At 53.0% G+C, this 26,167-nt stretch overlaps 1 protein-coding gene across 3 annotated transcripts in view; it reads left to right on the forward strand.

Moving 5' to 3' along the window:
- Positions 1-3,332: 3,332 nt before the first annotated feature.
- Positions 3,333-26,167, forward strand: part of lig3 (ligase III, DNA, ATP-dependent) — a 59,593-nt gene continuing 36,758 nt past the window's right edge. The window contains exons 1-5 of one of the 3 annotated variants that reach the window (XM_078225089.1): positions 3,333-3,411; positions 20,309-20,869; positions 21,490-21,591; positions 23,536-23,730; positions 24,785-24,936. In XM_078225089.1, coding sequence (XP_078081215.1) covers positions 20,326-20,869; positions 21,490-21,591; positions 23,536-23,730; positions 24,785-24,936 — 993 coding nt within the window. In that variant the 5' untranslated portion in view covers positions 3,333-3,411; positions 20,309-20,325. Of the gene's footprint in view, positions 3,412-3,518; positions 3,637-20,308; positions 20,870-21,489; positions 21,592-23,535; positions 23,731-24,784; positions 24,937-26,167 lie in introns of those variants that run through there. The other 2 variants (XM_078225086.1, XM_078225087.1) reach the window with 2 other exon arrangements.

Below are 26,167 nucleotides of genomic sequence, written 5' to 3' on the forward strand. Positions count from 1 at the left end.
GTCAGGTTCAACAGCGGTACAGCTTTATTAACGTCGACGGAGGTGCAATCAGGACATACAAACAGCACTGTCCCGAAAGCACTCTGAAAACCTGCCACAATGGGCTACAGTTATACTCGAACTTTGACACGTTGTATGATTCAAATGTTAATGTTTTGTTTACAGTATTTGACTCTGACCATTCTGTTTGATGTTTTAAGTACAGTATCAATGTTTAGGTATGGTAATTGTTTCTGTCCGATGGGTTTATCAATGGGTGTTTGGCTGATCTCAGGAAGTCTTTTGAGGCTAAGAAGGCTTCCTGATATCACTTGATTAGGTCAGTGGTGCTGATTTGATTAGATGAGTTTCCTTTGGTGCCACCCTGTCAAAGGGCCGGAGGGAGGACTGGTGCTGTGGAACGAGGGGGAAATTGTGTACGACAATGTAAGACACGAGGTCGTGCCTGTTCTGATCGATATCTCAGGAATCCGGGTGCCGGGATGCTGTTCAGAACAGACACAAAATATGTATCAGATGCTGGGTGGGGAAACCATAAAGCGGGCCATAGATACAATGGGAGCAACACACTATAGAGACAACACACGCACACACAGAAACAAAAGGGACATCTTCACAGGAATAAACACAGGATCCACAGTGGTCAACTCTATTGACATACAGGGCCTCAATAATAAGATCGAACAATTAAAGGGGGTGATGAAAGATATCCTGCAGCGGTCACTAGACCAACAGGCCGAGCAGGCTCTTTTAGGGGAGGAGGGCGCCCATATCCAACTAGATGGGATCACAATATTGGAAGCGCACGCCCGTACCATTAACCACCTCATAGATAGAGAGAGAGAACACGGCCCGGGTACAACAGGGACAGCTGTGCCATGTGTATGGTCTGTGGATGATAACCCAATTATGACATAATTTGAACCAGGTACACAGGTGCCCGACTGGATTGACAGCGCCCAGCTAGCACAACTCGCAGATCAGAAGGGGGTGCTGGATAACCGGACCCTAAAAGGAATGACGCAGGTGTATCCAGTAATCCCCGACTGCGAGGTTAGCGAGGGCACAGGAGTAGGGATGGTCCTATTGATTCGGATAGTTACACCAGACTCGGGACCATTCCCTATCTTCCAGATCGAGAACATTGGCGTTGTCGGGGGCAATACCTCCCTCCGCTACCACCTAACCGAAGTCACGGCCATCTCAAGGCATGGCGTGATGTCAAGCGCCTCCCTCTCGGGATGCAAACAAAGGGGAGAGATAACCATTTGCCCTCACCCACTGGGACAAGGAGAGGCAGCTGAATGTGGGTTTAATCAAACACAGGGCTGTACTCTAGAAATCATACCGACAGATCCACACTTTGCCCGGGCAGGATATGGAGGACGAGACGGGTACTGTGTAGCCACAACAAAGACATCCTTTGTATATAACGGGCTGACATGTCCGATCCCCAGCCCAAACCTTTGCTTCACCCCTCGCAGACCAGTCACCATTGGCCAGGCCCACATCACCAACATTCGAGGTAGGCAGACTCTGACACTTAATGCCACGGACCCACTGAGAGATTACCTCAAATACTACCGAGAGCCAGAACAGGCTCCCATCCCACACCTAGCCGAAGTGCTGAGGGAGCTCCGCCTCAAAGAGGGACAGTCCGTTCGGCTGTACCACCAATTACAGTCACACATCAAAACCCTAGAGCACGACACAGAGTCAGCCCTACAGAGCCAAACATGGGCACAGAGGGTATGGGACTGGGGCCTAAACGTGGACATTCACCCCTGGATCCGGATAATCTCACATATACTAGTCACTATCCAACTTATACTTGCAATATCTTGGGGAATAGTGACATGTTATTCATACCGCCAACACAAGAAAACCAAAGCACGAAGAAAACTAATCAGAACGATTGGCGAGGTGGGGCAACTGACAAATCGGGAGGATTTCTCCCGCGTACACCTAATCTGACAAACCTCGGGGCTCCCCTCAACTGCATGACTGCAGCGTGCAAATGCAGGGAGCACCGGACACAAAACATGTTAAAGGGGAAAATTCGGTCTGAGGGAGGCGAGACAAGTCCACTCCCGACCGACAGGGAAGAACTGTTAGCGGACAATAAATTGATGAAGTTACGTATATAATATGAAACAGGCCAAACTGTAGTCAGAACCCCTCCATTAAAGATTAAAAGGGACAGATCCAGACAAACAGGCAAGGCATGCTTTTAAAATGCAAACAAGGTCTAACACACAAAAGGGGGCCAGACAGGGTGGCACCAAAGGAAACTCATCTAATCAAATCAGCACCACTGACCTAATCAAGTGATATCAGGAAGCCTTCTTAGCCTCAAAAGACTTCCTGAGATCAGCCAAACACCCATTGATAAACCCATCGGACAGAAACGATTACCATACCTAAACATTGATACTGTACTTAAAACATCAAACAGAATGGTCAGAGTCAAATACTGTAAACAAAACATTAACATTTGAAGCATACAACGTGTCAAAGTTCAAGTATAACTGTAGCCCAGTGCGGCAGGCTTTCAGAGTGCTTTCGGGACAGTGCTGTTTGTATGTCCTGATTGCACCTCCGTCGACGTTAATAAAGCTGTACCGCTGTTGAACCTGACTCTGAGTCCGAAGTGGTCGTGTTCGCCCACTCGCGCTAACACCTCCCACAGTCCGAAAGACGTGCTGGTTAGGTGCATTGGCCAGGCTAAATTCTCCTTCAGTGTACCTGAACAGGGACCTGAGTGTGGCGACTAGGGGATTTTCACAGTAACTTCAGTGCAGTGGGTGGCACAGTGGTTAGCACTGCTGCCTCATAGCGCCAAAGACCTGGGTTCAATTCTGGCCTTGGGGGTTTCTCGTGAAACCCTCATAGGTTTCTCCCAGGTGCACTGGTTTCCTCCCACACTCCAAAGGCGTGCGGGTTAGGTTGATTGGACATGCTAAATTGCCCCTTAGTGTCAGGGGGATTAGCAGGGTACATATGTGGGGTTACGGGGATAGGGCTAGGGTGGGATTGTTGTCAGTGCAGACTCGATTGGCGGAATGGCTGCCTTCTGCACTGTAGAGATTCTACCAGTGTTAATGTCAGCCTATTTATGACACTAATAAATAAACTTTAAACTTTACTGCCTGACCAGCATTGTGTTTTATTTAAAGCTCAGGTGGTTTCCAGTGCAGCCCACCCTGAGGGAGTTGCTCACAGGCTCTATTCCCAGCACAGGGTTAACAATGGTGTGTATGGTCTATTTGTGTCGGCAGAGCGTCGGCCGCCAGGCGCCTTTAAACGGGCGCCACGTCAGGGCGGTTGCGGCGGAGACAAAGCGGGAGGGCCGGCGATTAAAGGGGAGGTTCCTGGTGGCGGGGACAGCGGGCCGCAGGCAGGCCGGAGCAGGTCAGTCAGCCAGAGGGGGAGAGCGGGGCTGAGGGAGGGGGGGAAATACAGGCCGGCTCGAGGGTAGACACTGATCTACCCGCTCTGGGTGAAGAGCGGCCTTCCTGCCCGCCTGCCTCGTTAACTTTAACCGGTTTTGTGCCGCTGGGCCTTGAAGCCTGAGCCTCGATTTTGTGGCGGGGCGGATTCCCCTTCCCCGCCGAAGGTCAGAGAAGCTGGGTGGAGGTATATTTGGCGAAGCATTTTGATCCTTTACACATACAGAGTTTATAAACACCAACAAACACAAACTGTGTATTTTCCTGTCATCAGCATACTTAAAGTTTATTAGTGTCACAAGTTACATTAACACTGCAATGAAGTTACTGTGAAAATCCACTCGTCGCCGCACTCGGGCGCCTGTTCGGGTACACTGAGGGAGAATTTAGCATGACCAATGCAGCTAACCAGCACGTCTTTCAGACTGTGGGAGCAAATCCGTGCAGACTCCACACAGATAGTGACCCAAGCCGGGAATTGAACCGGTGTCCCTGACACTGCAGTGCTAACCACTATGTGGCAACCAGTCTGCATACAGTAAGATGACATTAACAGCACTGTGATAATGACCAGATAATCTGTTTTATAGAAGAATAGAAAATATTCCAGCTCATAGAATTCTACAGTGCAGAAGGAGGCCAGTTGGTTTGGCCCATTGAGTCTGCACCAACCACAATCCCACCCAGACCCTATCCTCATAACCCCATGCATTTATCCTAGCAAGTCCCTCTGACTTTAAGGGGCATTTTAACATGGCCAATGCACCTAACCTGCACATCTTTGGATTGTGGGAGGAAGTAGAGTTTATTAGTCACAAATAAGGCTTACATTAACACTGCAATGAAGTTGCTGTGAAATTCCCCTCATCGCCACACTCTGGCGCCTGTTCAGGTCAATGCACCTAACCAGCACGTCTTTCAGAATGTGGGAGGAAACCGGAGCACATGGAGAAAACCTACGCAGACACGGGGAGAACGTGCAAACTCCACACAGACAGTGACCCAAGCCGGGAATCGAACCTGGCCCCTGGTGCTGTGAGGCAGTAGTATTAACCACTGTGCCACACCATTTTGACTGCTGGTGAGAGATGATGATGAGCACTGGTGAGAGCTCAAACAGAAAATGTTGGCCTGACAGCATCTACGAAGAGAGAATAGAGCCAACGTTTTGTGTCAGGATGACCCTTCGTCAGAATGCTCCCCTGCAGTTGGAATGGATTTTTTTATATGTGAGAGAGAGCATTGTTTTATTGATGGAAGATTGCATCTGTGACAATGCTCCCCTCAGTACACACTGAAGGGCAGGAGCGACAACTATACTGTCCCATAACTCAAGGAACAAAACTTAAATCCAGTGGTTTGGAATTCAAATTGAGTTCTTTCTTCCCCATCCCCCCAGACATAAAGCAATAGGCTTCTAAACCTAATGAATAATTTTCCTTATCCTTGTGTCTTTATTAAATTTGTAAGAATTGCCATGTATGGAAGTGCCAACCTAGGTTTTCTGCTCAAGTGTCCAGAGTGGAACTTGAACCCACAGCTTTCTGACTTGTCATTATAGGAATATGGGGAGAATATTCCGTTCCTTCAGCCTGCTCTGCCATTGAAATCTGTCACGCTTGACTGGTGCCTCCAGTCCATTTACCTACCTTTGCTCCATTTCCCTTGACATGCCTAACCAAAATCTACTGATCTCAGTTTTGAAGCTCCAATTGTCCCAGCTTTCATAGTCTGTTGGGGAGGAAATTCCGGATTTCTAATATCCCTTGTGTGTATTTTTTTTAAACAAAAGCGCTTCCTGATTTTCTTCCTCAAAGGCTAACTCTGATGTTTAAAGATTATGTTTCCTTGTTTGGAGGAAATAATTTCACTGTATTTACTTTGTTGAATCACTTTAACATTTTAAACATCTTTATGCAAGCCCAGTTTATGCAACTTGTAATGCAATTCTTAAAGTCAAGGTATCATAATGCACCGCACCTCCTCTATGTAATTTCTGAGCTGTTGCATCCAAACTGGAGCTCAGTGCTCCAGAAGGGCTCTATACATGGTGGCACAGTGGTTAGCTCTGCTGCCTCACAGCGCCAGGGACCCTGGTTTGATTCCCGGTTTGGGTCACTGTGTGTGCAGAGTCTGCATGTTCTCCCCGTGTCTGTGTGGGTTTCCTCTGGGTGCTTCGATTTCCTCCCACAGTCCGAAAGACGTGCTGGTTAGGTGCATTGGCCATGCTAAATTCTCCCTCAGTGTACCCGAACAGGCGCCGGAGTGTGGCAACTAGGGGATTTTCACAGCAACTTCATTGCAGTGTTAATGTAAGCCTACTTGTGATACCAATAAATAAGCTTAAAAACTTTACAAGTGAAGCATCCCTTCTGTTTGTATTCCAGTCCTCTTGAGTTAAAGGCCAATATTCATTAGGATTTTTGATAATTTATTAGTATTTGTCTACTATCGTTAACGATTTGTGTGCATGAACTTCCAAATCTCTGCTTCTGTCCAGGCCCGAATTTCTCATGTCCAGAAAAAAGAGACTGATGTATTTTACTTGGGTCCAGAGTAGTTGACCTCACACTTGTTCGCAATAGATTCCATGTGCCAAGGTTTGGCCCCTTCAGTTAATCTATTTCTCTTTGCAACTTTTTGCACTCCTTGCTGTTCCTCCTAATTTAGTGTCAGATGCAGACTTGGATATAAGATTCTCTGTTTCTTTATCGTCAATGATTCTGACCTCTCGGGACAACTGTCACACCCTGCTACGATTTTGGATTGATTTGATTTGATTTATTATTGTCACATGTATTAACATACAGTGAAAAGTATTGTTTCTTGCGCGCTGTACAGACAAAACATACCGTTCATAGAGAAGGAAACGCGACGGTGCAAAATGTAGTGTTGCAGTCATAGTTAGGGTGTAGAGAAAGATCAACTTAATGCAAGGTAAGTTCATTCAAAAGTCTGACAGCAGCAGGGAAGAAGCTGTTCTTGAGTCGATTGATACGTGACATCAGACTTTTGTATCTTTTTCCCGAAGGAAGAAGGTGGAAGAGAGAATGTCCGGGATGTGTGGGGTCCTTAATTATGCTGGCTGCTTTGCCGAGGCAGCGGGAAGTGTAGACAGAGTCAATGGATGGGAGGCTGGTTTGCGTGATGGATTGGGCTACATTCACGATCTTTTGTAGTTCCCTGCGGTCTTGGGCAGGGCAGGAGCCATAGCAAGCTGTGAAATAACCAGAAAGAATGCTTTCTGTGGTGCATCTGTAAAATCAATCCAGAATCAACTGTTTCACATACATACAGACTAAGTAAAGCACTCGTGGGATAATCAAAAAGATTTTGTTCATGTTTTCTCATGATCCATTCACATTGCATCCACTTGAGTGATAGAAAGTACTTGATGAATGAACCATCTACGTGTCTGTTGACAAATGCCTCACTTTTGCATGAAATCACTGCCTCGATCTGTGATATTGAGAGCTTGCTGAGAATGGTGTAATTGCTGCAGCTTTTCCCAATCTGGCGTACCTCTGCTTCAGATTTGTTTTGTTTCCACATCACAGAAGAGTTGATACTCTGTTGTGTCGAAGGTCCATCTGGTGCTCATCTGAATTTGTTACAAGTTTCTGAGAAAGATTGAAGATATTGAATGCTTAAAGCATTGTGCAGTGCAAGATAAGCATTGTGTTGTTGATACATGTTGCATTCTTTTTACTTCTGTGTAACTGTAAAACTTGTAAATAAATTTGAGATTTAGTGTGAATGATGTGGTTTGGACAGCATGGTGTTTTGTGCATGAGATATTATAGTTGGTCATTATTAATCTTTCGGCATTGCTTATCCCTTGCATGTTACGAGTGATATAATTTTGAGCACTAATCAACCAGTGGCAATTAGCTAGTGGTAAAACTTTGGCTCTACTGATTGTGAGCTGGAGAAAATGGTCTCATCTTGTTTATTGCCACACATGCATTTAGAGAGTTATGGAACAGCCTCGCAATTGGTTTATGGCTTGGGGGAATGGGTGGGGGGGGGATGGAATTACAGATGAGCGTCATCAGCAGATGTTTGGTAGCTGACCTCTTGCATTCGTACAAAATCATGAGGAGGTCTCTAAATGATGGGGACCTGCTTTGCCTTTGAGGCGGAAACGTTTTGGAGGTGTAATGCTTGTGATGTATGAAGCGAACAGCGAGAGAGGACTGGCTCGAAAGTTGAGTGATAGAGTGGTCAGTGTGTGCCAAATGCAATGCAGAGTGAAAGAAAAGTAAATAATCGTTATGCTCATGAAGAATATCTATTGTGACTTTGATTAGGGCAATATAGGTGTGGGTGAGGTGGAAGCTAGCTGGCAGGATGACTGGTTTGTGATGCAGAGTGACACCAGGGCGGGTTCAACTCCTGTACTGTCTGAGGTTATTCATGAAGACCCCGCTTTCTCAACCTTGCCCCTCGACTGAGGTGTGGTGATCCTCAGGTTAAAATCACCACCTGTCAGCTCTCCCCCCTCAAAGGGGAAAGCAGCCCATGGTGATCTGGGACTGTGGCGGCTTTACCTTTACACTTGAGGGTCTTGACCTGGGAATGTTGGGAAGGTATTCATTTTAGGGATTTCGGTGAGCGAGAGAAATTTGGAGGAGTTAATTAGTAAGCAGTTTGAAGGTGAGGACAATGTCTGAGAACAGAGAAAGGTTGAAATGGAAATTTGCAGCACAGAAGATAATGATTGGCCCATTGTGTGTGCCAGCATGTTCCCAGAACAATCTAAAATCATATTGACCTATAGTGTCCTATCAGTGCAACCTTTTCCTTTCTCCATCTGTTTATCTGATTTCCCATTAATGCATCTATACTGTCCACCTCAACCCCTCTGTGGTAACAAGTTCCACATTTTAACCGTACCTGGTAAAGATGTTTCTCCTGAATTCTGTATTGGATTTATTAATGATTACTTGTCTATTTATAACCATTGGTTTTAGATTTTCCTTACAAGATCAGTTAGGCCCTGCCTCTGTCTTTTAGTTTGGATGTATTTGAGACAGTGATATGGGGATGGGCATGAGAAAAATGTTGACAGTGCAGTGAGGGAGGTGGGATTAGCAGAAGTACCTGTGTGGATGATGTTGGCTTTTTCTTTAGCTTGAAGTTTGCTCATTTGTTTTTGGTGACGATAGAAGGAAGTTAAAAACGATCGTGTCTGAGGAAGTTATTCATTCAGCCCAGGATCATTTTGCAATAGGTTGCAGATTAACTGTGGAGAGAGAGCAATTTTACTGACTGAGGTAGCCAAATTAGACTGGATAGATGAGTAAGAGAACAGGCCAAGCTGGATCTGAGCAACACTTATAGTGTGAAACGTAATGATATATTAGAAAGAGGATTAAAAACAGATGATGGGAGAGAAAGTGAAAAGATTGGAACCATTTATATATCGTGTTTATCGGAGGGTAATTTACAGCAATAAAGCTGTCCTGGCTTGATTTCATTTATGTGGCACTATTCCTGACCACCAGACCCCTCTAAGCACTTCACAGCCAGTGAATTAGCCTTGAACTTTAGTCACTGTTATAATGTAGGGAGTGCAGCAGCCAATTTGTACACAGCACAAACAGCAATGTGGCACTGGCTTGGTGATCTGCTTTAGTGATGTTTGAGGTGGGGCGGGAATAAACATTAGTCGGGACACTGGGTTACAACTCCTTTGTTCCTCGTGGGATTTCATATATCCACCTCAGCAAATGGGGCCTCACTTTAATGTCTCATCTGAAAGACAGTGCCTGCGACAGTGCAGCACTTCTTGAGGTACTACATGAGAGTGTTGCTCTTGGATTTTGTGCTCAAGCCCTGGAACGGGATTTGAACCAGGAACCTTATGACTGAGCTACAACTGACACTCTAATATGTATTTGGGGCTTGTTTCAACATCATGGTTTGTGTTCCAAAATCTTAGACTAACAATCACTCAGGAACACTGACAAGTAAGAGAGAAGCCATCATGGCTGGTTTCATTGTGCTTCCAGACAGAAGCTCTCAATAAGTTACTTCATGAAGGAACTAAATGTATATTAATTTATTTTTCCCTAAGGCTTTTGCTCAGCGTTTTCACAAAGAAGCCACAAGCAATGTTAGTACACAATTGTTAAGAGGTTAGGTGAAATTATCCACCATCTCTGATCCTGTTTGACATCTTTCTTGTATTGGTTGGTCCTCGAGGATCTGAGCATTCCTGAAAGTATTGCAGTGCTCATTTTCTGAGATAATTGGCCTCCCTGGGTGATTATTGTATTCAGCACCTTGAGCAACGATACACTAATACTGTACACTGGGGAGTTCCCTCAAGTGACTGTTATAATTTTCAATGGAGCAGGAATGTCTCTGAAATGAAAACGGAAAATGCTGGAAAATCTCAGTAGGTCTGACAGCATCTATGGAAGTCATGATGTGGAGATGCCGGTGTTGGACTGGGGTAAACACAGTAAGAAGTCTCACAACACCAGGTTAAAGTCCAACAGGTTTATTTGGTAGCAAATGCCATTAGCTTTCGGAGTGCTGCTCCTTCGTCAGATGGAGTGGAAATCTGCTCTCAAACAGGGCATACAGAAATACAAAATCAAGTTACAGAATACAGGGTTGTCTGGAGACAATACACATCTCTTTAACCTGTGCTTAATGCTCCCTCCACTCATATTGTCTGTATCTTTAAGACCTGTTGGCTGTAGAAATTCGCATTCTAATCAGTATTCTGTAACTTGATTTTGTGTCTCTTTATGCCCTGTTTGCGATGTGGAGATGCCGGCGTTGGACTGGGGTAAACACAGTAAGAAGTTTAACAACACCAGGTTAAAGTCCAACAGGTTTATTTGGTAGCAAAAGCCACAAGCTTTCGGAGCCTTAAGCTCCTTCTTCAGGTGAGTGGCAATTCTCACCCACAGTACCAGGTCCCACAATAGAAAACAGTACCACTGCAGGGAAGTCCATTGTCAACTTGTCCGACTACACACTTCAACCAGATGAAATCGAAGTTCTCAGCCGAGGGCTTAATTTTTGCCCCACCACCAAAATAGACCCCATCAGTCTTGCAGCAGACACAGAGGAATTCATCAGGCGAATGAGGCTGTGGGAGTTCTTCCACAAATCCCAAGAGGCCAACAGCGAACACAATGAGACAGCCAGTGAACCGGAACAGCTGACAGATCCGCAGTGCAACCGAAGAGGAAAGAATTGAATTAGACTCCTCCGGAAGGCCGCTGCCATCGACTTGACATGTATGCCCAAGCCATCAGGAGGTGCGTCAATACCAAATTCATCAGCCGCACTCACAAGACAGCCCCGAACATCACCCAAGCACAATGCAACGCCATCCACGCTCTTAAAACCAACCGCAACATTGTCATCAAACCAGCAGACAAAGGAGGGGTATTCGTCATACTGAACAGAACGGATTACTGCAAAGAAGTGTACCGACAACTGAACAATGAGGAACACTACGGACAGTTACCCACAGATCCGACCAAAGAACACACTCGTCAACTCAACATTCTGATCAAGACCTTTGATCCAGACCTTCAGAGCACCCTCCGTGCTCTCATCCCACGTACTCCCTGCGTTGGAGACTGCCTCCCGAAGATACACAAGGCAAACACACCCGGCCGTCCCATCGTATCGGGCAATGGGACCCTGTGCGAGAACCTCTCCGCTTATGTTGAGGGCATCCTGAAACCCATTGTACAAAGAACCCCCAGCTTTTGTCGTGACACTACGGACTTCCTACAGAAACTCGGCACACATGGAGCAGTTGAACCAGGAGCACTCCTCGTCACAATGGATGTCTCGGCACTCTACACCAGCATCCCCCACGATGATGGCATTGCTGCAACGGCCTCAGTGCTCAGCGCCGATAACTGCCAGTTTCCAGATGCAATTTTACAACTCATCCGCTTCATCCTGGACCACAATGTCTTCACCTTCAACAACCAGTTCTTCATCCAGACACACGGAACAGCCATGGGGACCAAATTCGCACCTCAATATGCCAACATCTTCATGCACAGGTTTGAACAAGACTTCTTCACCGCACAGGACCTTCAGCCGATGCTATACACTAGATGCATCGATGACATTTTCTTCCTTTGGACTCATGGTGAACAATCACTGAAACAACTATATGATGACATCAACAAGTTCCATCCCACCATCAGAATCACCATGGACTACTCTCCGGAATCGGTTGCATTCTAGGACACACGCATCTCCATTAAGGACAGTCACCTCAGCACCTCACTATACCGCAAGCCCACGGATAACCTCACGATGCTCCACTTCTCCAGCTTCCACCCTAAATACGTTAAAGAAGCCATCCCCTACGGACAAGCCCTCCGTATACACAGGATCTGCTCGGATGAGGAGGATCGCAACAGACACCTCCAGACGCTGAAAGATGCCCTCATAAGAACAGGATATGGCGCTCGACTCATCGATCGACAGTTCCGACGGGCCACAGCGAAAAACCGCACCGACCTCCTCAGAAGACAAGCACGGGACACGGTGGACAGAGTACCCTTCGTCGTCCAGTACTTCCCCGGAGCGGAGAAGCTACGGCATCTCCTCAGGAGCCTTCAACATGTCATTGATGAAGACGAACATCTCGCCAAGGCCATTCCCACACCACCTCTTCTTGCCTTCAAACAACTGCACAACCTCAAACAGACCATTGTCCGCAGCAAACTACCCAGCCTTCAGGAGAACAGTGACCACGATACCACACAACCCTGCCACAGCAACCTCTGCAAGACGTGCCAGATCATTGACACAGATGCCATCATCTCATGTGAGAACACCATCCACCAGGTACACGGTACATACTCTTGCAACTCGGTCAACGTTGTCTACCTGATACGCTGCAGGAAAGGATCTACCGAGGCATAGTACATTGGGGAAACCATGCAGACACTACGACAATGGATGAATGAACACCGCTCGACAATCACCAGGCAAGACTGTTCTCTTCCTGTTGGGGAGCACTTCAGCGGTCACTGACATTCGGCCTCTGATATTCGGGTAAGCGTTCTCCAAGGCGGCCTTCACGACACACAACGGCGCAAAGTCGCTGAGCAGAAACCGATAATCAAGTTCTGCACACATGAGGACGGCCTAAACCGGGATATTGGGTTCATATCGCACTATCTGTTGGACTTTAACCTGGTGTTGTTAAAACTCTTACAGCATCTATGGAGACAGAATAGAGCTAACATTTCGAGTCGAATGACCCTTTGTCAGAGCTTACCTGAACGTGTGTTGGAATGTGTCTGAAATGTGTTGTTTGGGAGGTACAGGTTGCATCTGTTGATTTAATCTCTGTACCAGTGGTTCTAATCAGCCTGAACATAAACCTCTTGGATTGTGCTGAGAAGGATATTCTAATTTTGCTTGCCTTTCTTCAGTGCCTTTAAATTACCAGTGGGTTAAACTCCTAACATGTAAGCTGTCAATTGTTGTCCTTTGAGAGCAAAGGAAGGCTTCCTTATGCAAAATCCAACACTCACGTAACTTTATGGCAAAAATGTTGCAAGAAGGGAATGAATCTCCGTGTTGGAAAGAGTAACATAAACGAAAGGTTAACCAGACAGTAGACAATGCATCATTCTGCCAACCTGGGTGAGTTTCAGAGCAGCAAGCTGATGCTGAAAGTCTAAATCATCTTTTGATATGAAGCACAATTGAGAGGGTATATGAGTATCCATGATGTGACTCAATGAAAGAATCGGAAGACAGTTCCCTATCTCCTTTGATCAGAGGTGGCAAAAGGAGGAGTTTTCCCAGTCAACCAGAATAGTCAACAAAGACAATTTATTGCAGAAGACTGGTATCCACCCCACCACCACATACACACAAGCTCTCGTGTGCGCGCGCACCCACACACACACACTCATGCTCGCTTGCTCTCACACACACACGCTAGTGTTCGCTTGCGCACGCACGCACAGGCTCGCGCTCGCTCGCACGCGCGCAGGCTCGCGCTCGCTCGCACGCGCGCAGGCTCGCGCTCGCTCGCACGCGCGCAGGCTCGCGCTCGCTCGCACGCGCGCAGGCTCGCGCTCGCTCGCACGCGCGCAGGCTCGCGCTCGCTCGCACGCGCGCAGGCTCGCGCTCGCTCGCACGCGTGCAGGCTCTCGCTCGCTCGCACGCGCGCAGGCTCTCGCTCGCTCGCACGCGCGCAGGCTCTCGCTCGCACGCGCGCAGGCTCTCGCTCGCACGCGCGCAGGCTCTCGCTCGCACGCGCGCAGGCTCGCGCTCGCTCGCACGCGCGCAGGCTCGCGCTCGCTCGCACGCGCACAGGCTCGCGTTCGCTCGCACGCGGACAGGCTCGCGCTTGCTCGCACGCGCGCAGGCTCTCGCTCGCTCGCACGCGCGCAGGCTCTCGCTCGCACGCGCGCAGGCTCTCGCTCGCACGCGCGCAGGCTCTCGCTCGCACGCGCGCAGGCTCGCGCTCGCTCGCACGCGCGCAGGCTCGCGCTCGCTCGCACGCGCGCAGGCTCGCGCTCGCTCGCACGCGCGCAGGCTCGCGCTCGCTCGCACGCGCACAGGCTCGCGTTCGCTCGCACGCGGACAGGCTCGCGCTTGCTCGCACGCGCGCAGGCTCGCGCTCGCTCGCACGAGCGCAGGCTCGCGCTCGCACGCGCGCAGGCTCGCGCTCGCTCGCACGCGCGCAGACTCGCGCTCGCTCGCACGCGCGCAGGCTCGCGCTCGCTCGCACGCGCGCAGGCTCGCGCTCGCTCGCACGCGCGCAGGCTCGCGCTCGCTCGCATGTGCACAGGCTCGTGTTCGCTCGCACGCGCGCAGGTTCGCGCTCGCTCGCACGCGCGCAGGCACGCGCGCAGGCACGCGCTCGCTCGCACGCGCGCAGGCTCGCGCTCGCTCGCGCGCAGGCTCGCGCTCGCTCGCGCGCAGGCTCGCGCTCGCTCGCACACGCGCAGGCTCGCGCTCGCTCGCACACGCGCAGGCTCGCGCTCGCTCGCACACGCGCAGGCTCGCGCGTAGGCTCGCGCTCGCTCGCACGCGCGCAGGCTCGGGCTCGCTCGCACGCGCGCAGGCCCGCCCTCGCTCGTTCGCAGGCCCGCCCTCGCTCGTTCGCACGCGCGCAGGCCCGCCCTCGCTCGTTCGCACGCGCGCAGGCCCGCCCTCGCTCGCTCGCACGCGCGCAGGCCCGCCCTCGCTCGCTCGCATGTGCACAGGCTCGCGTTCGCTCGCACGCGCGCAGGTTCGCGCTCGCTCGCACGCGCGCAGGCACGCGCGCAGGCACGCGCTCGCTCGCACGCGCGCAGGCTCGCGCTCGCTCGCACGCGCGCAGGCTCGCGCTCGCTCGCACGCGCGCAGGCTCGCGCTCGCTCGCACGCGCGCAGGCTCGCGCTCGCTCGCACGCGCACAGGCTCGCGTTCGCTCGCACGCGGACAGGCTCGCGCTTGCTCGCACGCGCGCAGGCTCGCGCTCGCTCGCACGAGCGCAGGCTCGCGCTCGCACGCGCGCAGGCTCGCGCTCGCTCGCACGCGCGCAGACTCGCGCTCGCTCGCACGCGCGGAGGCTCGCGCTCGCTCGCACGCGCGCAGGCTCGCGCTCGCTCGCACGCGCGCAGGCTCGCGCTCGCTCGCTCGCATGTGCACAGGCTCGTGTTCGCTCGCACGCGCGCAGGTTCGCGCTCGCTCGCACGCGCGCAGGCACGCGCTCGCTCGCACGCGCGCAGGCTCGCGCTCGCTCGCGCGCAGGCTCGCGCTCGCTCGCGCGCAGGCTCGCGCTCGCTCGCGCGCAGGCTCGCGCTCGCTCGCACACGCGCAGGCTCGCGCTCGCTCGCACACGCGCAGGCTCGCGCTCGCTCGCACACGCGCAGGCTCGCGCGCAGGCTCGCGCTCGCTCGCACGCGCGCAGGCTCGGGCTCGCTCGCACGCGCGCAGGCCCGCCCTCGCTCGTTCGCAGGCCCGCCCTCGCTCGTTCGCACGCGCGCAGGCCCGCCCTCGCTCGTTCGCACGCGCGCAGGCCCGCCCTCGCTCGCTCGCACGCGCGCAGGCCCGCCCTCGCTCGCTCGCATGTGCACAGGCTCGCGTTCGCTCGCACGCGCGCAGGTTCGCGCTCGCTCGCACGCGCGCAGGCACGCGCGCAGGCACGCGCTCGCTCGCACGCGCGCAGGCTCGCGCTCGCTCGCACGCGCGCAGGCTCGCGCTCGCTCGCACGCGCGCAGGCTCGCGCTCGCTCGCACGCGCGCAGGCTCGCGCTCGCGCGCAGGCTCGCGCTCGCTCGCACGCGCGCAGGCTCGGGCTCGCTCGCACGCGCGCAGGCCCGCCCTCGCTCGTTCGCAGGCCCGCCCTCGCTCGTTCGCACGCGTGCAGGCCCGCCCTCGCTCGTTCGCAGGCCCGCCCTCGCTCGTTCGCACGCGCGCAGGCCCGCCCTCGCTCGTTCGCACGCGCGCAGGCCCGCCCTCGCTCGTTCGCACGCGCGCAGGCCCGCCCTCGCTCGTTCGCACGCGCGCAGGCCCGCCCTCGCTCGTTCGCACGCGCGCAGGCCCGCCCTCGCTCGTTCGCATGCGCGCAGGCCGGCCCTCGCTCGTTCGCACGCGCGCAGGCCCGCCCTCGCTCGTTCGCACGCGCGCAGGCCCGCCCTCGCTCGTTCGCACGCGCGCAGGCGCGCCCTCGCTCGTTCGCATGCGCGCAGGCCGGCCCTCGCTCGTTCGCACGCGCGCAGGCCCGCCCTCGCTCGTTCGCACGCGCGCAGGCCCGCCCTCGCTCGTTCGCACGCGCGCAGGCCCGCCCTCGCTCGTTCGCACGCGCGCAGGCCCGCCCTCGCTCGTTCGCACGCGCGCAGGCCCGCCCTCGCTCGTTCGCACGCGCGCAGGCCCGCCCTCGCTCGTTCGCACGCCGCAGGCCCGCCCTCGCTCGTTCGCACGCGCGCAGGCCCGCCCTCGCTCGTTCGCACGCGCGCAGGCCCGCCCTCGCTCGTTCGCACGCACGCAGGCCGGCCCTCGCTCGTTCGCACGCGCGCAGGCCCGCCCTCGCTCGTTCGCACGCCGCAGGCCCGCCCTCGCTCGTTCGCACGCGCGCAGGCCCGCCCTCGCTCGTTCGCACGCGCGCAGGCCCGCCCTCGCTCGCTCGAACGCCCGCAGGCCCTCCCTCGCTCGTTCGCAGGCCCGCCCTCGCTCGCTCGCACGCGCGCAGGCCCGCCCTCGCTCGCTCGCACGCGTGCAGGCTCGCGCTCGCTCGCACGCGTGCAGGCTCGCGCTCGCACGCGTGCAGGCTCGCGCTCGCTCGCGTGCAGGCTCGCGCTCGCGCGCAGGCTCGCGCTCGCTCGCACGCGCGCAGGCTCGCGCTCGCTCGCTCGCACGCGCGCAGGCTCGGGCTCGCTCGCACGCGCGCAGGCCCGCCCTCGCTCGTTCGCAGGCCCGCCCTCGCTCGTTCGCACGCGCGCAGGCCTGCCCTCGCTTGCTCGCAGGCCCGCCCTTGCTCGCACGCGCGCAGGCCCGCCCTCGCTCGCTCGCACGCGCGCAGGCCCGCCCTCGCTCGCTCGCACGCGCGCAGGCCCGCCCTCGCTCGCACGCGCGCAGGCCCGCCCTCGCTTGCTCGCACGCGCGCAGGCCCGCCCTCCCTCGCTCGCACGCGCGCAGGCTCGCCCTCGCTCGCTCGCACGCGCGCAGGCCCGCCCTCGCTCGCTCGCACGCGCGCAGGCCCGCCCTCCCTCGCTCGCACGCGCGCAGGCTCGCCCTCGCTCGCACGCGCGCAGGCCCGCCCTCCCTCGCTCGCACGCGCGCAGGCCCGCCCTCGCTCGCTCGCACGCGCGCAGGCCCGCCCTCGCTCGCTCGCACGCGCGCAGGCCCGCCCTCGCTCGCACGCGCGCAGGCCCGCCCTCGCTCGCTCGCACGCGCGCAGGCCCGCCCTCCCTCGCTCGCACGCGCGCAGGCTCGCCCTCGCTCGCTCGCACGCGCGCAGGCCCGCCCTCGCTCGCTCGCACGCGCGCAGGCCCGCCCTCGCTCACTCGCAGGCACGCCCTCGCTCGCTCGCACGCGCGCAGGCCCGCCCTCGCTCGCTCGCACGCGCGCAGGCCCGCCATCGCTCGCTCGCACGCGCGCAGGCCCGCCCTCGCTCGCTCGCGCGCAGGCCCGCCCTCGCTCGCATGCGCGCAGGCCCGCCCTCGCTCGCACGCGCGCAGGCCCGCCCTCGCTCGCTCGCACGCGCGCAGGCCCGCCCTCGCTCGCACGCGCGCAGGCCCGCCCTTGCTCGCACGCGCGCAGGCCCGCCCTCGCTCACTCGCACGCGCGCAGGCCCGCCCTCGCTCGCTCGCACGCGCGCAGGCCCGCCCTCGCTCGCTCGCACGCGCGCAGGCCCGCCCTCGCTCGCTCGCACGCGCGCAGGCCCGCCCTCGCTCGCTCGCACGCGCGCAGGCCCGCCATCGCTCGCTCGCACGCGCGCAGGCCCGCCCTCGCTCGCTCGCACGCGCGCAGGCCCTCGCTCGCACGCGCACAGGCCCGCGCTTGCACAGGCACAGGCTCACGCTCACTCGCACACGCACTGGCTCTTAGTTGCACACGCACAGGCACGCGCTCGCTCGCACAGGCACAGGCTCAGGCTCGCTCGCTCACACTCGCTCACACACGCACAGGCTCGCACACGCTCGCACACGCACTGGCTCTTAGTTGCCCACGCACAGGCACGCGCTCACACGCACAGGCACGCGCTCGCTCGCACAGGCACAGGCTCGCGCTCGCGCCCGCACGGGCACAGGCTCACGCTCGCGCCCTCACGGGCTCGCACCCACACAGGCACAGGCTCGCGCCCTCACGGGCACGGGCTCGCACCCGCACAGGCTCACGCTCGCTCGCACACGCACAGGTTCTCAGTTGCACATGCACGAGCTCGCACGCACACGCCCAGGCTCGTGCTTGCGCCCGCACAGGCACAGGCTCTTGCCGGCACAGGCTCGCGCCCACACAGGCACGTGCCCACACAGGCACAGGCTCGCGCCCGCACAGGCTTGCGCTCGGGCCTGCACAGGCACAGGCTTGCGCTCGGGCCCGCACAGGCTTGCGCTCGGGCCCGCACAGGCTTGCGTTCGGGGCCGCACAGGTTTGCGCTCGGGGCTGCACAGGCTTGCGCTCGGGGCCGCACAGGCTTGCGCTCGGGGCCGCACAGGCTTGCGCTCGGGGCCGCACAGGCTTGCGCTCGGGGCCGCACAGGCTTGCGCTCGGGGCCGCACAGGCTTGCGCTCGGGGCCGCACAGGCTTGCGCTCGGGGCCGCACAGGCTTGCGCTCGGGGCCGCACAGGCTTGCGCTCGGGGCCGCACAGGCTTGCGCTCGGGGCCGCACAGGCTTGCGCTCGGGCCCGCACAGGCTTGCGCTCGGGCCCGCACAGGCTTGCGCTCGGGCCCGCACAGGCTTGCGCTCGGGCCCGCACAGGCTCGCGCTCGGGCCCGCACAGGAACAGGCTCGCGCTCGCGACCGCACAGGAACAGGCTCGCGCTCGCGACCGCACAGGAACAGGCTCGCGCTCGCGACCGCACAGGAACAGGCTCGAGCTCGCGACCGCACAGGAACTGGCTCGCGCTCGCGCCCGCACAGGAACAGGCTCGCGACCGCACAGGAACAGGCTCGCGCTCGCGCCCGCACAGGAACAAGCTCGCGCTCGCACAGGAACAGGCTCGTGCCCGCACAGGAACAGGCTCGCGCTCGCGCCCGCACAAGAACAGGCTCGCGCTCACGCCCGCACAGGCACGGGCTCACATCCGCACGGGCACAGGCTCGCGCCCGCACTGGCTCGCACCCGCACAGGCACGGGCTCACGCCCGCACAGGCACAGGCTCGCGCTCGGGCCGCACAGGCTCGCGCCCGCGCAGCCATGCGCTCGCGCCCGCACAGGCACAGGCTCGCGCACGGACTCACGCTCGCGCCAGCGAAGGCACGGCGTGAGCCCACGGAGGCATGGCTTGCGCCCGCTCAGGTGCGGCTCGTGCCCGCTCAGATGCAGCTCGCGCTCGCTCGCCCAGGACCGCGCTCCGGCGCCCGTGCTCCCCCACCTGGGCCGGGCACCCCCGCCCGCGCACCCGCGCCCGAGGCTCCCCCACCTGGGCCCGCGCCCGGGGCTCTGCAGCCCGGGGCTCCCCCACCCGGTCCCGCGCCGGGGCTCTACCGCCCGGGGCTCCCCCGCCCGGGCCCAAGCCCGGGGCTCCCCCGCCCGGCCACGCGCTCGTCATCCCCCGCCCAGGCACGCACAGGCTCGTGCTCCCTTGCCCAGCCATGCGCTCGTGCCCCCTCGCCCAGGCTCATGCTCGCTGGCACGCGTACACACACAGACTCGCGCTAACACACGCACATGCTCATGTTCGCTCGCTACCACACACTCATGTTCATGCGCGCACACAGGCTTGTGCTAACACACACACATCCATCTGTAAACTGTAATTTTCTTCGATGCTAAGACAATTATCTTGTGTTTAGTCCACTAACCAAGACAAGTTTGCATGGTGTTTTTTATAAGAAGGAATATGAAGTTAAATGAAGTGAGAGGATTCAAATTATTGAGTTATTGGGTCGTCTGGACTTGAAACGACAGCTCTTTTCTCTCCTTCCAGATGCTGCCAGACCTGCTGAGATTCTCCAGCATTTTCTCTTTTGGTTTCAGATTCCAGCATTTGCAGTAATTTGCTTTTAGGCACAACTTTCTGTCTGTAGACAGCATCTTGGGAGACGGAGACTATTTGATGTTTTGTGCATTAATTGGTTTGATCTAGTTACAAATCAGCCAGCCCTCTGACTAACCTGTTCGCAGTGATATGTAATATGGTGAGCTGTCATGTCTTATTTAAGGTATTTTTTTTCTCCTTTTAATTGCAGCTAACGGTGAGAAGTCCATGTACAGGCTGCTTTCCCACATAACAAAGCATTTGATCAGACTCGAGAAGATTTGTCCAGTACAGAATCAAGTAGAAAGATCTGTGCTTGAAAGCCAGAGAAGCTGCACTTTGCACTCATATTCTCACCAAGTCTGGTTTGTTCATCCCTTCCCAGTGCGTTTAGCAGTGAAGCGAGGCCTGAGACGGCGTGTTTCCAACCCAATTGCTTTGACTTTCTGTTGGGTCCCTAGCTGTCCCTTGTGCACATTAAAAGCAGGGATGCCCGTGCAGAGGTACTGTGTGGACTATGCCAAGCGTGGCACAGCTGGCTGCAAGAAGTGCAGGGAGAAACTCCCAAAAGGACTGGTGCGGATTGGCAGGATCATGCCAAACCCTTTCTCTGAGGCAGCGGAGATGAAGGAATGGTACCACATCAAATGTATGTTTGAGAAGCTGGAACGCGCCCGACTAAGTACCAAGAAAATCGATGACTTGACGGACCTAGAAGGTTATGAAGAGCTTCAGGATGCAGAGAGGGATCTGATCAACCAGCACATTAAAGGTCAGGATGCTGAGAGCTGGAGAGTGGGTTATACTTTAGATAAAAATCATACAGTCTGTTTCACTGTTGTTTACACTCTTGTTTCCAAATAGCTGAAGCATATTCCTTGGTTATACGTTAAGCTGGATAGATCGAAAGTTCGGTAGTTGAGCCTTAGTCTGTATTGAGCAGAACCTAGGATTAGTTTCCCTCGGCTGAAGGATTGTACATGAAATAACTAATGTTTCTGGTCACTATCCATTAACCCTCCCAGAAAACATGAATGGATGTCAGGTGAGAACAGAACCAGGCCTGTGATTAAATTATTTGTTCTCTGCTCACACATGAAGAACAGTCACTGAGGCAAATGTTTGGACATTTGGGGTAGCTCCTGCAGAAGAAAGAAGAAAATGAGAGTAAGCTTTGCCTTATTCAGGAGTATCTGTGTGAATGTTGGTGGCTAAATTCAGGAAATGCACCAGACCAATGCAGTGCTCTGGTTATGCTAATTGCTGAAATGTCAGGGGAATATTTACATAGTGCCCAATCTTCCTGTTTTAAAAACAAATGATTAGCAATCCCAAGGGAAAATTAAAAAGCTTATGGGAATAGTTCTGATGTGTTTTTATTTTTTTTGCTAGAACTTGCAATCAAGAATGGTTTGCTGTCTTCAAAAATCAAACCCTCCCAGAATAAACCAGCTGCAGTCACTCCATCGCCTCGTAAATTTTCTGGATTCTCGGGTAAGGGGACACTGCTTCAGTAAATGTCTTTCCGTAATGCTAGTTGATGCCTTGTCAATTACATTGTTAAGGTTAAGAGAACCAGACAATGGGTATTAATTGTCTTTGAGCATGTATAAATATGGGATAGCTGGGACACTGGGTTGTGTGGGAGAAGCGCTGCGAGGCTGAACAAGACAATAAACTCTCATCAAAGAAAAGCCTTGGTTTTGTCTTTACCAATCAGCCTGCACCCTATTAACAACAGTAATTGAAACAAATGACACAAGAATGTTTGTTTGTTTTCCTATGTATTGTGGATGTCAACTTTAAATGTTTCTCTTGCATTGTGAGAAACAAGAGAGGATGGTATACCAGATACAGTTGTGAGGCTTTTACTTGGAGCACCAGAAACATCTGGTTGGTAGTGAAGAAGTACTGTGTTTTGCAGTGTAGCTTGTATCTATCTTATTGACATTTTAATGTATTTTGGCTGTTGTTCACAATGCTGACTCTCTCAAAGTAGCTGACAACACAGCAGAATTCTATTTTATTCTTGCCTAACAATGGCACATGCATTCACTGACCAGGAGTGACAACTACTTTCTCCAACCAGCACCTCTACAGTCGAGTGCTGGAGCCAATTTTAGCCATTAGAACAAAACATAAGGAATAGTAACAGGAACCCTCTCCATCATTCAGTAAGACCAAGGCCAATCTTCTACCTCAACTCCACTATCCCCATGTCATTTAACTCTCTTTGTATTCAAAAATCTAACTCATGTCTTAGATATACTCAGCAACTGAGCAGGTCACAACTGTGGGGCAGAGAATTCCAAACATTCACAACCCTTTCAAATTAACTAATTTCACTTCAGCTCAGTGCCGAATGGCTGACCCTTATTTTTGAGATCGTGGCTCTTCATTCCCCTCATCTAAGTTATTAATATCTATGTAAATAGCGAGGCCCAAGCACTGATCCCTGCTAGTTGTAGGTTGCCAATCTGAAAATATCCTGTTTATTCCTACCCTGTTTTTTGCCCATAAACCAATCCTCAATCCATTTTGCCCAATGCCTCAATTTTGCTTAATAACCTCGAGTGTCACCTTGATTAAACAATTTTAAAAAGTCTAAGTACACTACATCCAGTTCCTCCCTCTGTATCTACCCTGCTAATTACTTCCTCAATAAAAATCTGAACAAACATTGTTTCCCTTTCATACATACGTGTTGACTTGTGTTACCACATCCTGAATATAATACATTCCAACATTTCCCTTGCTACTGATGTGGAATTCCCTGTTTTCTCTCCTTCCTTTTTGTGATCAGTAGAGTCACACCTGCCACCTTCCAATCCATGGGAAATCTCTGGAATGATGGGAGATCGGAATCTGTGCGCCCACTATCTTTTAAAACTGGCCTCCAGATCCAGCACATTCTTTGACTTTTAGTCTGATTAATTTCTCCAGTAATATTTTTTATAAGTTCCTCATTCTAGCGTGATTCTTGATTTCATAGAATCACTACAGTACAGAAGGAGGCCATTCGGCCCATCAAGTCTGCACCAACCACAATCCCACCCAGGGCCCATTCCCATTTCTCCCAGTATTTCTGAGCTGAAGCCACAGCTACACCAACACAGTCTTATCTCTGTCTGTTCTGTAACTTCAATGTAAGGGTGCTGTAAAAAGGCATTTTTTATTATTCAAATGGATTTCGGGGCAGAATAATGATTGAAGCAAGTGTTAGGTGCAATTTCTTTTCGATTAAGATAGGTTTTCCGTGTTGTCAGTCAGCAGCTGGTAAGAAACGTAGATGAATGTTTTGTGTAAGCGCCATTCTGATGTAAGGTATCACCCAAAATGTTAACTTTCTCTTGCAGACCTGATGACCTGTAATGCATTTATGGTAACTGATATTTCTTCCTGTGTTGTTTTTGCTTTTATAAAAATACACACGCACAGCTAAAACAGGGTCCCCCGATGAAGAGCCCTCGACCTCCAGCGGTGCACTGTCAGTTGGGGTGTGCGACCCAAATCACAAGGATTGCTCGTTGCGGGAATTCCGAAAGCTCTGTGCCATGATTGCAGATAAGCCAAGCTATAATACTAAAACACAGATCATCCAGGACTTTCTGAGGAAGGGCACAGGTGGGGATGGTGAGTCCCATCTCTTTACAATCTCGCATTGGTTTTGTAAATCCGTGGCCCCGAGCGGAACCATTTAATTTTCATAATGTGGTTCTGGATTTTTTTTTTTAAAGTCTGTGCTCCAAAAACTGTAATCTACCCATTGCTAATTACTCCATTTGCATTGATCTGTTTTATATTGTGGTCTTCCTACGTTATAAGATGCCTCAATGTCATAAGTGAGACAGGCTTACCTGAAAGTGAAGGATACCAATCTCATAGCTGTACTGTGTCAAGAGCAGGGCTTGTAGTTTCACTACCAGGCTGGGGAAAACAGACCAGCTTTCCCCCATATTGAAGGTGGGGGCTTGTGTTGGTGTACAGTACCGTGTGTGCTGTCTGTTTTCCAGCTCTTTCCTTTTATTTTTGAACCTGGAGAAGAACTGGGGGAGTTTAAGGGCGGCACAGTGGTTAGCACTGCTGCCTCAAAGCACCAGGGACCAGGGTTCAATTCCTGGCTTGGGTCACTGTCTGCGCAGAGTCTGCACATTCTCCCCATGTCTGCGTGGGTTTCCTCCGGGTGCTCCAGTTTCCTCCCGCAGTCTGAAAGATGTGCTGGCTAGGTGCATTGGCCACACTAAATTCTCCCTCAGTGTACCCGAACAGGCGCTGGAGTGTGGTGACTGGGGGATTTTCACAGTAACTTCATTGCAGTGTTAATGTAAGCCTAATGGTGACACTAATAAATAAACTTTAAACTTAAGTTTGGATTGAAGTGCACAGTACACTAGGGGTCAGTACACCAGGAACTGATTTATATTCCTTGACATTGACATATTTTTCAATTTCTTGCCCCAGTGTTAACATCCCATCTACACTGAGACTTATTCATACTTGGCTTGTGTGATTGGCCAGAATTCTCATATAGATGTTTAAATTAAATGACATTTGAACTTGAAGGCTGGTCGAGAGATTCTTCCTAGTGATTAGAGGTTGCACCCTAACAGCAATGTGGATGGAATTATATAGTTATAATTCAATGTAAGCTATATAACGGTGCCTGATGTGATAACCTGTTTTCTAGGAAAGTTCCATGGGGATGTCTACCTAACCATAAAATTACTCTTGCCTGGTGTGGTAAAAACCGTGTACAACCTGAGTGACAAGCAGATCGTCAAGCTGTTCAGTCGGATATTTAACTGCAGCCTGGACGATATGGTGCGAGACTTGGAGCAGGTTCGTTTCAATGTTTGGCTCAAACTTGTTGGCATTGTATAAAAACAGAAGCTGTGGAGTAGGTCAGTTTATACGTGTAAAGAGAAAAGACGCTGGTGTTGTGGGCGTGTAAAGAGAAAGTACAAGTGAAGATGTTTTTTGGGATGAAACACTCATCAAAACTGGACACTAAAAAGTAAAAAGATATTTTAATAAAGTTAGTAAAGTGAAAAAGAGCAGAATCAACAAATACACCAATTGCAGAGAGGAGCTGAGGGGTTAAGTGAGCAGCAAACTACTAAATAGAAGTCTTTTTGGCGCAATGAAGATGACCAGTGAGTCCGTGTGGTGGTATTATTTCTAGAAAGAAAGTCTGCCAATAATGAGAGATGAAAAGCCCACAGGAGAGATCCATACAGACAAAAACACAACACCATGAAGTGTGGGGGCGGTTGAGGGGAGGATGGTGTTGGCGATAAACCAAACTGTACTGTAAAAATAGCAGATCGGAAACGTAAAAAGAAATGCGATATACCCTTCCGCCATGAGATAGAGCTGTGTGTGCGCTGCACTGTCTGCTTCAACTCTGGGGCTTTTTTTAACTGAAGGCTGCTTTGGAACAAATTATTTTCCTTCAAGCTTACAAGATTTGATTTATTTTTAAAACCTAGGTGCTATTGTAACTGCAAATGCATGGTGTCAGTCCGAGTGATGTTTGAGTGAAATTATGTCCAGGGTTTTTAACGTGTAAATAGTGTAGCCGAAATCTCAGACATTCGATGTAATTTCCTCCCCCTCTCCATCTTGCTTTTCTGAAGGTACTGGGATATTATCCGCTGGGCACCAGTGGATGTTCTGTCTAATGGTTCATTTTACAAATCTTGAAAGTGCACAGCAGCATGGATTTTGTGTGAAGAACATAGCAATCTGTTTCTGTTCTGGGGGGTGGGTGTGTGTGTCGGGGGGGGGGGGAGGGGTCAGGGGCGCTGGGGGGTTAGAATCGGCCTTTTGTCACCTTCAGTCGCCCCATGATTACTGCAGTCAGTTGGCGTTTTGCTAACCAAGATTGACCCTGCAGAGACTGAGAATTGATCTTGAACCTTCTGATCTGTGTAGTTCTTGTGCATTTCTTTTACCAGCTGCACCATTGAAAAACTTTTTACTGTAGAAAGGAAATTTAAGCAAATAAATATAAACTTTCAGAAAGGCAGTGTTCAGTTAACACCTGGAAACTCCAGTTTAGCCAAATTAA

This window comes from Mustelus asterias, chromosome 12, assembly GCF_964213995.1.
Source record: "Mustelus asterias chromosome 12, sMusAst1.hap1.1, whole genome shotgun sequence".
Lineage (NCBI taxonomy): Eukaryota > Metazoa > Chordata > Chondrichthyes > Carcharhiniformes > Triakidae > Mustelus > Mustelus asterias.